The following is a 12,171-nucleotide window of genomic DNA, read 5'->3' on the forward strand; positions in this document are numbered from 1 at the left end:
AGGAGAAGAAGCTGATCCGAAATGGAAAATTTTTGGATTTGAATAGGTGAGAGTGAAAGACAAAGACAAGAAAGAGAGTGCAGAGGGGCACTTTCGGAATTCCAAAAAAAATAACGAAAAAGAAGTAAAAGCTTTTTCTTTCCGTTTGTTCTTTTTTTTTTCCCTTTCTTTTCTTTTCCGGTGAAATGTGTCGGGTTTAAACCGGCCTCATGATTTCCGGTTCTGCTATCTATTTTTTTTCTTATTTTTTTTATTAATTTTGTTTTTTTCACTAGATTATTATTGATAATTAATTGATTAACGTGCGCTCCCGCTCTGAGAAAGTACACGAGGAGGACGGAGTACAGCTAACGTGCGCATGGTGTGTAGAGACGATGGGCCCGCGAGAATCTGGGGGTCCCTCCAATTGCACCGTAGAGTACAGCCGTCGTGCTTGCATGTAAAGTGGGGTCCTGACCTTGGGTGGCTGAGTCGGGTCGACCCGAGGGGGATGCTGGTCGGGTTAGAAATGGATCCGGAATTGAATCCTTGTGAAGGTGACGTGTGGGGGGGGAAAAGCTGACGGGGTCATGAATTTGGCACCAACCCGACCAACCAAACAACGGGCTCATCATCATCAAAAAGAGGAGGATGAAGGAGGAGGTGGATTTTACTTTGCACACACGTGCTGATTATGATGGGTTTTTGTGTTTTTTTTTCCCAACCTTCAACTGTGTTCACATGTCCAACAACCCTTTTTTTGCAGAAATGCGATTGGAGAGAGAGGTACACACAGTTTTCACACACAACGCACGCAGCCATGGGATTTTTAGAGAGAATCCAATGATGATTACATAATAAAATATAGGGTGAACATCAGCACAATCAATTTTCGGGCCCATTCTTAGTAGTGCCACTTCCACACTTTGCTTTGGGCTTACTCTAAAAGCAGCCTAGTTGATCAAACTGTTTTTCTTTTTACATATTTACTTATTTGGAATAGAAGACGTTATGAATTGGATGAATTTGGTTTAAATATGAGAATGAATGGGTATGAAATCAACTACATTTACCTAATGTTATCGTAATCAACTACGGTCACTAAATAGAATATTAGTACCTATAGGATAGGGATCATTATTCGGCCCACGACACATCAGCTGGATGGACCAAAACCTAACCAAGCATGTTCGCCCAAGGTAGCGCCTAGGTCAAGGGTTTGAAACCTAAACCCCACACACCTGTTTTAGCATGATTAGGCTCAGCCTGACCAGTCTAGGCTCCCCATTGAAATATACCATCTTTTAATATTAAGAACGTCGAACTTTGTATAGGAGACTAATTCATTTTAATTGAAATATTCATGTCGAATTACAAGGAAATTTTAAACACACACACTATTAATGTAACATTTCCCTTGGAGATGCTATTTGTGAAGTTAAAAATAAAATACAAAAACGGAACAAATATGGATTTAGCCAATTTAGTTGACTTCAATGTCTCTTGATATCTTCCGCAAAGCTGTATATTTGTTTGAACTTTGACGAACTAAATTAGGTTTAGCCAATTGTTTTGTTCATCATTTGTGGTTTTGGATTGGAGCTTTTTATCCGTTTCGTTTTGCAGTTTACTGTTGGGCTTCATTTTTTAGTTGTCTCTTCTTCGCTGGCCTCACTTCTTGTTTTGTTCGTTACGTACCACAGTTTATTAGTTTTTCCTTTCTTTTCTGGTAACCTTTCACCGTGGACTGGGCCTTCCATTTCCATTTCTTTTTGACAAAATAAAAAGGACCAGTTACTAAGTGTACCCCACACACCCACCTACCCCACCCAAAATAATAAATTAATAAATTAATTTAGCAATTAACTACCAACTCTGACCAAGCCTTCGTTTTCCCGCGTTTACCCAACTAAAATACCTTTCCTCTTCCCCAACTCCACCTTCTCTCAACTCCCTCTCTCTCTCTCTCTCTCTCTCTCTCTCTCCTCCTCCTATTCCTTCCTTGCATAACTCACTCACCCAACTCAACCAAAACCAAAACACCAACTAATAACGCTTTCATTTTCTCCCCACACCCATCTTCCTTCTCTCTCTCTCCTCACCCCTCTCATGCCTATCCCCCCACCATGTCATTGCCCCTCCCCCTCCTCCTCCTCCTCTCCCTCCTTTCCATCCTCCCTCAATCTCTTTCCCTCCCCAAAGGTAAGCAAGCACTATTCATTTGAATTTTTTTTTTTAGTGTCACCTTGTAATATTTAATATTTAGTATCATTTTAGTTCTCAATTGATTTTGGGTTGGATGCAGGAACACTAATAAACTGCGGTGCGCTGGTCAAATCTCTGATCGACGGCCGCGAATGGCTCCCCGACACCGGCTTTGTCTCCGTTGGGACCCTGCGGAACCTGACAACCCCGGTCCTCGTCCCCACCCTCTCCACCGTCCGATCGTTCCCGAACAATCCCCACCGCAAGTACTGCTACACCGTGCAGGTCTACCGCAACGCCAGGTACATGGTCCGCACCACCTACTACTACTACGGAGGCCCCGACGACACCCCGCCGGTTTTCGACCTGATTGTAGACGGCACCCTCTGGGCCGTCGTTAACACCACAGAGGACTTCGCAAAAGGCACGTCGACTTACTACGAGGGGGTCTTCCTCGCTCAGGGCAAGACCATGAGCGTGTGTCTCGGGTCGAACAATTACACCGAATCCGACCCGTTTATCTCCGCCCTGGAGTTTGTGATTCTCGAAGACTCACTCTACAACTCCACGGATTTCAAGTCGTACGGCCTTGGCTTGGTTGCAAGGCACGGCTTTGGCTACACTGGACCAGTCATTCGGTATGTGCCTTTCTTCTTTCTTTGTTCAACTCGTAAATTCGTAAAGTCCTAGACTTGGAAGTCAAATTTGTGTGAGCTTAGAATCTGAAAATTGGGTCTTTTTCAGATATCCAGATGACAAATTCGATCGGTTTTGGGTGCCATTTGAAGGGCACAATCCCATCAATGTAAGCAACACCAATGTGTCTGTTTCTGACCTGTGGAACTTGCCCCCTTTGAAAGTTTTCCAGAGCGAATTGACGAACGGGCAAGCTGAAACTATGGAGTTGAATTGGCCTCCTGGGTCTGTTCGGGAATCGAACTACTACATTGCTCTGTACTTTTCTTTAGGGATGTTGGGGTCGAGGGTTTTCAACATCAGCATCAATGGTGTGCCATATTATAAGAATTTGGATGTGACCCCAGAAGGGCTTGTGGTCTATGCGCGCAAATGGCCTCTTTCTGGTGTTACAAGGATCACTTTGACTCCCTCTGCTGGGTCAAGTGGCGGTGCTCTGATTAATGCTGGCGAGGTGTTTGATGTGCTGCCTCTTGGAGGAACAACTTTAACTCGAGACGGTATGCTTATCTTTGATGCTATTGGGTTTGTATTTTGATTTTGACCCAACCCACATGCTAAAAATTTGTATCTTGGCATATTCAGATACCAACTGTTAGATGCCATTTTGTTCCTAGGCTTATGCAAATATGAACTATTAGCTCACAAATTAATCTCACATCTCCAAGATGAGTGAAATGTGTTCAGATAAGTTGATTGGTTTTCATACTTTATGGCAGTCAGTTTAATGATGTCAATTCTTACTGGGAATTGGCTTTCTTTCCACAGTTATTGCTTTGGAAAGTGTAAAACAGAGGATTCAGAACCCTCCAGCTGACTGGAATGGTGATCCTTGTTTGCCCCGTCAGTACTCATGGACAGGCATTACATGCTCTTCTGGCCCTCGACCTCGTGTGGTCACTTTGTGAGTTGAAACTTGTTATAATCATTCATATTGCTAATCAAGTACCTCCTTTTCTTTTCCTTTTTTTTCTTCTGTCTCACCATGGCATATTCTAATATCTGTTTCCTCCTTCTTCCAGAAATCTGACGAGTATGGGCCTTTCAGGATCGTTATCACCTAGTTTTGCCAATATGACCGCATTGTCTAATATGTAGGTTTCTGAAAACTTAACTGTCTATTTAAATTGACAGAAAGAAAAAAAGTATTTGTTGAATGCCTGATTGATGATTTCATTCTTTCAACAGCTGGCTTGGGAAGAACAATTTTTCAGGGCCTATTCCTGATCTCAGTTCATTGAAGAGACTGGAGAAACTGTAAGTTGTGGCAATTTACTTTCCCCCCAGATTTTATTTTTGAACTTACAATGAAACACATGATAGCATATGGAACTATTAGCACATCTGCCACTATAAATGGAATCATAGATGTCAATGACCTCAATCTATAACAAATATTACTTGGGGTTTGACAGAATGACTAATATTTTGGGGGTTTCTTATGTGCTACTTTGTCATTGCATTGATTGTCACATCTAAATATTCGGAACCTGAGTCTCCTTTTACCTTGACCTGTTGCCTGAAGTATGTTCTTTCTCTGATCCAATTTTTGTTCATTTTTTCCTCATTTAAGGCACTTGGAAGACAATCATTTTAGTGGAGATATCCCCTCATCGCTCGGGAACATTGATAGCTTGCATGAACTGTAAGTATCAAACTATCAAAGTTGTTTCTTTGTTGGTTCTTGGTATTAATTTGAGATTTTTACTTGCATTTTCTACAATGTCTCTTTGTATAGAAATTGAATGAGAAAAAAATTGGTTTATTATTTTATTATTAGGTTAAGCTCAAACAAATGTACTGTTTGATTATAGAATTGTTAGCATTGTAATTTACTGGTGCTAAAAGTTAGTTTAGTTGTAATTGCTTTGAGAACTTTATGATGTAAAGTTCCTTTGGTTGAAAATAACTTACGGTTTAAGCCCAGTATCTGCGACCTCCCCATTCTCCTATTGTTGGAAACACCTACTTCTCAAGGCATATTAGAATCAGAATTGCTTCAACTAAAATCTGCATGTTCTGTCTGTTTTGTTGGTGGGAAGGACCTGCCATTAGAAGTGTTGCACGTACATTTATATCTATGTATAGGACTAGAATGTTATGGATGCTTATTGTTACTGGTTTCAGATGTAGATATTTATCCGAATTGATACATTGTTTTCCATTTTTATTGAAGATATTCTAAATTATTATGTTTCTTGCTTATAATTGAGATTCTTTCCCAATTATTATGCTAACAATGCTGTTAGATGACAACACAGCTGGGCAAACTGTTTTTTCCTTTCTTTCTTTTTCTTTTTTTTTTCTTCTTTTGGGTTGGGGGTTCTTGCACATGTGGTGATTCTTCTCTTTGCTTGATGATTCTGAGTTTCTGACCTGTTCCCTTGTCTCTTTCAGCTTTTTACAAAACAATAATCTGACTGGTCAAGTTCCTACTAGCCTTACTGGAAAATCTGGGCTGGACCTAAGGTAGTTGAATGTCCACTAGTCTTCCCACTTAAACCTTATGAATTGCACTTTAAGCTGATTGTTTTGATTTTCATTTCAGGACTTCTGGAAATTCTTTGTCAGCACCTCCACCTTCTTGAACAGCTAGTATATGCATTCAAAGGTTGCTGTGGCTGCATTTTTTGTTTTTTGTTTTTTGGGAGAAACTTGATCCATACCTACATGAAGAGCTCTTAAACATTCGGATGGGAAATTTGCCCTTGCCAGCTCTTTGATCCCAGAGTCGAAAGTTATCGTGCTCAGCTCTCTTTAGTTTTGATAGGATTCAAGGTCTTCAATGAAACTTAAGTCTACAGTTTTATGCCCGATTGTTCATGTACAGTCATTTTGATTTGCAGGTTTCTTGGTATAATTGGTTACTGCTCATAAGTTGTTCATATTAATTTTCCTTATTCTTTAATACAGGGTTTTTTTTTCTCTTTCAAATGTACACCCTGAATTCAGACCAAAAGAAAAAATGTACACAATGAATATGTTGGTTTGTTATATTTTTGTAAAGTGATTGGTGTTGTTTTTTCATGTCTTCGTCCCTTGACTTTCTCATCTACCAACAATAATTCAATACTGTCTTTAAGCAGAAAAACTTATATGAAACGGGATAGCAACTATCCCCGCCCAATCACGCTATGTCAAGTGAAAAAGTTATCACGCATGGCATAGCATGAATGGTCGGGAATAGCAAAACAGTGATATACCATTTTCCCAAGTGTTTCTCGGGTTTAAGGTCAAAAATCAGATTCCTGTTGCTGCCATGCCTCGCATGTTGGACCCACTGAGTCACAGATTTGCATCTGCATGTTGCATGACTTCTCACTTTCTAGTTGCTTATTTAGGAGAGCCAGTTGGCAGAAAACTGTATGTACTTTTAGGCAATACAAGAAGTACCAAGTAATTAAACAAATTTTGTTAATATTGAGCCACAAACTAGAAAGTTAGCATTTACATTATGATTTTTCAGATCCACCATAATCAACACTCTAAACATGAGACAAATCTTAAATGAAACCCAGAAAGAAGAACAAAAAAAATTGAGAAGGCAATGAACATATTGGACAATGCTGCAGATCAAACCAACCTCTTCTTTCTACCAAATTCCTAAATGCTCTCACCTCTCTAGCCTTCCTTTCCTGAGAGGAAACAAAGGTGGCAAGGAAGTGCTCTTCACCTGTGTGCAAATTGGCACATTGATCATTGGCCTTATTCTTATACTGGCTGATCTTGTTCTCTCCAACCCTTTCTTTATCCTCTTCATGTACTTCTCTTTGTTCCCCATCCCCTCCTTCTCTTGATCTGCTGTTGCTGCATCAGCAAATGAGCTCGAAGAAGACGTCGAAGAGGAGGAAGAAGAAGATGGGGACAACGATGAAGCGCGCTGCTTCTTCAGCTTCAGCAACTCTTTCCATAAAACGGTGCACTTAGGTGGCCTTGGAGAGGGGTCATCATCAACAAACCAACTCCCTCTGTTCTCCTCCTTGTTCACCCCTTCCTCATTCTCATCTCCCTCAACATCTTTGGTTTTGAGGCTAAGCTTGCTGAGCCTCTCAGCATGCTGCTTTTGCCAAAAGGGAAGGAGCTTCCCTTCAAAAAAAAGCTCATCTGCAGATAACATGGTATGGCTACTCACATTGCTTGAGAGAAACTCGAATTCCGGGTTACGTACCTTTTGATCACACTCCATTATAAGATCTTGCTCACCCTGATGGGCATTTGGGGTGATGGAGATGAAGTTATTTTCGTCGAGGAATTCGGCAGAGAACGAAATCCTGGGGCTGGAAGGTGTGTCCATGGATCTAGAGGTTGCCTGAACAATTTCTAGGGACACCATTTTGGTTGTGTTTTGGGCTGGTTGGTGGAGAGTGTTTTTGAGCAAATGCATGAGGGATGTGATTTATAAAGGGAAGGAGATGCTTTTTAATGTTTCAGTAATTTGTTAATCTCTGTGTTTTTGTTGTCGCTAGTTATCGTTTGGACGGTGAGATTATAAAAATTAGGTGGTCTGGTGAAGGCGAAACATGAGAGCTCAGGTGTTGTTTAGAATATAGAAGCAGCACATGGACAACTTTATCTTGGAAACTCAAAGACAAAAAGCTTTTTTTACCTTTAGTTTCTCATACAATTTTTCTTCGAAAATCCCAAATATCATTGGAAAAGGTACAAAGTAATCCTGGAAAAGGGAATTTTTCTTTTTGGTCAAAAACCTGGAAAATGATTTAACCCATGCTATTATTGATTATTATTTAATATAAAAAAAGAATATAGAAAGTGAAACATTATATTGACTCAAAAAAAAACATATCATATATGTGATAATTTCTTTCCAATATAATTAACTCTACATTTATTACAGTGTATCCGATAATTCAATATTGGGATAGGGAAAAATTGAATCTGGGACTTCAGGTGCAAGGTTAAATGTTCTTAATCAATTAAAGCTACAAGTCTCACACGGGATAATCTTAAATTTGGGCAAGTTGGGTTGTCTTGGATAGACATTTGGAGAGAAATTGGTAAAGTTTGGTTACTTAAATAGAATATAATCTTAAAGCCCTTCATGCTTGCCTTCTTTTCTTTTCTAGCTAGATATAGGGTAGGGTAAATCCTGAACTTTTCAAGATACATGCAATATTTTGGCAGGGATCTTCTGCTTTTCAAATTAAGAAAAGAAAGTTTGGTTTATGGAGTTTTAAATTAGGATTATCTCTGAGCTTAGTGGCAATTGATCTAATTGAGTTTGGATTAGTCAAAGAGAGAGGAGCTTTGTTAGTTTGACTCCCCTGCTTACAGGGGGATATAACATGGTAGGGGTCCCAAGCATGTGGTCACATGAGAGTTATTTTCTGCCATGTGATCTCTGAATCAAAGATATATTTTTCTTGATGACCAAAATACCCTTTGATGGGCTCTGACTGTTTCTGGTATTTGATGTAAATTCTCCCATCCTGGGTGTGTGTTCTTGTCATCTGGAAGGGTTTTTCAAGTGGTAGATATCATGTTCGTGGCTTAAAAAGCTTCCATTAAGATTTGGGCAGTTGTAATTAAATCAAGACAGCTAATCAACATTGGAGGTAAATCTTGTGATTATTAAATATAGTTATTCGCTGTGATCATTTAAGCAAAAGCACGTAAACCAGAGAGCGTTCTGTGGTCCTCCTCTGTCCTCTCTTCTATAATTATTTCTTGTTTGTTGTGTCTTTGTTCTGCGACGACTGAGGGAGACAATAATGTGTCAAAGTGTTTGTTTACTTGCTAGTCTAATAAAAAAAAAATAACAGTGATGAATTGATGCACCATTTCATAAAAACTCACACGTATGCGGTTGATTATCAGAAGAATACATACGATCGGTTTGGTGCAGACTTTCTCCGTAATTAGGTTAAAATGTTATGTGTCTTGTATATGTTGTTCACGTGATAAAGTGATCGTAAAATGAATCGTACATCACGAGCAAGAAAGGAGCATTTAGCTTGTGGAAGTGAAGGCTAGTAGGCAAGGCACTATATATCTACAGAATAAAACTGGCTACAGAGTTATGACAGACAATGATCCGTAAAGGGTTAAGAGACAAGAACATATACATAATAATAGTGCATTCCTATCTGTCAAAGGACGTGACCAATTCGATCTTGTTAGTTTGGAGAAATATTGGGACCACAAGCTTCGGTGTTCTAGGCAATTATAATTATGAAAGAAGAGGGATTTTAAATGCAAACCAATAAATAAAAACTGCAAAGGCAAAGCAAAGTGGCTGGCTAAAGACTGTACAAGACAAGAGTTGGGGGGACCATTAATTAGCATTGACCATTTTATTAAATTACAGAGGAGTTTACTCTGGTTTCATGTAAAGACTAGCTGTTAGTACATTAAACAGAGGAGACCAAATATTAATTACACATTATTTATTTTGTACTCTATCATTCAGATTTAGCACTCTCTACTCTCTAGTGTGTGTGTATAAAAGAGAGAGAGAGAGAGAGAGAGAGAGAGAGAGAGAGTCATTTGTAAGATTCAGGCCAGACAGTATAATAGATTAGGTGGATTATATTAAAATTGAATCATCTGGGTAAGTGATTGGTTAGTTAGGCATTCAGAGAAAGAAAAAAATATTTAAGCAATAAATGGATTTTCTATATTCCCTCTGGTTAGTCGAAATTGTGAGCAACAATTAGGATTTGGATCCGTTCAAGGTTCGATTCCCTTTAATGTATAAGATTACAAAATGATATTTTAACTACTTTAATGTACGAGAAAGGGAATCAAACTCGGGTGCAAAAGGACAGACACACTACCTAGTGTTATAATAGGATTATAGGAGGACGCCAATAGTATCTAGCAGAGTGGAAAAGAGCCTTGACTTGTAGACCAATTGTCTCTTGTTTGAACCTCCATGGTACCATGGTAGTGTGTGTGAGAGAAAGAAGCTCTCATTTCCTTGTAGTTTAGACAATCGCTTGTATTAAAAAATAAGATTATAAAAGGGCAGAAAATGAGGGCTAATGAAAAAGTGGGTGGACTTCAATGTGGCATCCACAGCTTGCTGTTGGCAAGGCCCCATGCACAAGGCTAACTTTATAAATGCATTGCTATCAAAAAGCCCCATTTCTACAATATCAGCAGCCATGGACTGGGTGGCCCAGAGACAGACATAATTGTATTGTAATAATTTCCAACTCTGCCTCACCCAGAGTTTGAATAACGTAGCTTCGCATTGGGCCTTGCCCTTGAAGTATAAATAAACCATAAATATATATAAATGAATGAGGCTTTTACGCTACATAAACATAACAGAACCAGCTGCAATTAGGTATGGAATAAATTCACCACAAATTGTGAAGAAGACAACTACAACTAGACGAAAAATTAATTGGTAGTTACCAGGTGAACATAAACTTTGGCAATGAAGAACATGAGCATTATCATCGGGCCGTGAATGCGGGATTGTTTTGAGGAGTGTTAATTAAATCTCTGCAGTCTTTCTGACTAATCTACTATATTATACTCTATGTCTGCTACTAAATGCTCAGCCCTAATAATACTACTTAAATTTCTAATTGCCAATTGTTAAAGCTGCACAAAAGTTTCACTCTGAGACTTTCAAATAAATTGAATTAATTAAAGAAAGCTAAGACTGGGTTTGGTACCATCTTACAAAACGTGTTGAGCGTGTTTGTCTCAAATTGAAAAGTTAAGGGTCCTAGTTTAGGTTTATAAGGAGTTAGACTACTCTTTCCATTGCCAATTGGTTTTAGAGTGAAACCGCAACTCCCTTCAATAAGTGTACGATTTTAGAGCCTTTTTCATCTTTCGATGTGGAATACTCTCGACAAAAATAATATAAGAGGCAACGCCTCCCTTAATTAATAAATACATAAATTATGTTTGCATGCAGTCTCATATATGGGCAAGCCAAATGATCAAACAAACACAAAAGCTAGGACAAATTTGTGTCTTCTGCTTCTACTTTTAGTGGTCGAATACCGATTTCTAGCTACCACTGTTTGTTCGTGGATGTCGCAATGTGATTATGTTGGGTAAAGTAAACGAATTATTAATCATAAACCAAACGGGCCGCAAACATTTAAAAACACCTCAAGCATCTAATCTAATCTAACTGCAGCTAGCAAACATTTCAACTACTCAACCATACAAGAGGGCAATGTGTTGAGGGAGAGGAGCAAAATCATGCCAAGCTGCCCCTTGTGCTTAGCTTTATATGATCATGATCAGAGACTAGACTTGTTCAGACAAACCATTGTCTAATTAGTTCAAGTATCTTATCATTACAAGTTACAACTAAGGGTAAGTGAGACAAAGAACTATACGTAGTTGGTATGTTTCTGTGGTTGTCATTCGCTCATTCCTCACCGCCCCCCCCTCCCTCCAAACCAACTTCCGGCCACCACCACAATTTATTTATTTTTCTTTCTATTTTTAATCTCGTTTTCAACAAGATTGATTGCTTTATGGTTCAAGATCGTCATTTTAGAAATTAGATTTCAGGTTTTGAGTCTTGAATTTTGAACAGCCCAAAATTTAAGAATTAAAATTTAAAATCAAAACGATGAATTGCGTCGTTAATTTTCTCATCTTGCAAATTATTCACTGATTTCCAAAAGTATTACATGAGAACTCCAACCATAAGGCCCCGTTTGGTTCAGAGAAAGGAGGCTTGGGGATTGGAAATCGATTACTTTTCCATGTTTGGTAAGTTCAGGCATGGAAAATGGTTGCCTTGCACATGAGAAAGTAGAGGGGAAGTGAAGCTCTCCTCCCTCCTTGGATTTTGTTTTCCTCATAATGGGAAAGTTTGGGAAAATAAGTTAATATTAAATGCACTTTTTTTCATAACAATTTTGTCCTCATTAATAATTTATAATTACAATATAGCATTAACTGCGAACTAAACGGACCTAAGAGCATCCACAATGGGGGGGGTGTATATAGGGGTGTATGTTAAATATACACCCCGAGTCATCGGAATCGTCTCCAATGGTGAGATGTAAATGGATGTAAATATACATCACCACCATGGGGATGTAAAATAAAATGTATATTTACATCTATTTTTACATCCTTGCAGGCGGGACCCACCCGAAAAAAGAAAAGAAAAATGAAGAAAAGTCAACATAAAAGGCTGGGACCCACGGCTACACCCCCGAATTTACACCCCCCACTGAAGCAAAAAACATATTTACACCCCCCCGGAGGTGTAAAGGGGATGTAAAAGTGGCTTTACACCCCCGAATTTACACTCTCCCACTGTGGATGCTCTAAGAGTAATCTTGC

The 12,171-nt window shown here is 39.0% G+C and overlaps 2 protein-coding genes across 2 annotated transcripts; one reads left to right on the plus strand and one right to left on the minus strand.

Moving 5' to 3' along the window:
* Positions 1–1,902: 1,902 nt before the first annotated feature.
* On the plus strand, positions 1,903–5,907 carry LOC110774159 (Leucine-rich repeat (LRR) family protein). Its single transcript, XM_021978698.2, has 9 exons — positions 1,903–2,181; positions 2,285–2,822; positions 2,929–3,380; positions 3,649–3,784; positions 3,903–3,974; positions 4,069–4,137; positions 4,454–4,525; positions 5,278–5,349; positions 5,429–5,907. The coding sequence occupies exons 1-9, from the start codon at positions 2,106–2,108 to the stop codon at positions 5,466–5,468; spliced, it is 1,527 nt and encodes a 508-aa protein (XP_021834390.1). The 5' UTR covers positions 1,903–2,105; the 3' UTR covers positions 5,469–5,907.
* A 363-nt stretch (positions 5,908–6,270) lies between these two features.
* On the minus strand, positions 6,271–7,410 carry LOC110774139 (uncharacterized). The gene has a single exon (XM_021978675.2). It carries the CDS (start codon positions 7,262–7,264, stop codon positions 6,494–6,496), a length of 771 nt encoding a protein of 256 aa, XP_021834367.1. The 5' UTR covers positions 7,265–7,410; the 3' UTR covers positions 6,271–6,493.
* Positions 7,411–12,171: the final 4,761 nt, after the last annotated feature.

The sequence above is a fragment of the Prunus avium genome, chromosome 1 (genome assembly GCF_965620075.1).
Source record: "Prunus avium chromosome 1, drPruAviu1.hap1.1, whole genome shotgun sequence".
Classification (NCBI taxonomy): Eukaryota; Viridiplantae; Streptophyta; class Magnoliopsida; order Rosales; family Rosaceae; genus Prunus; species Prunus avium.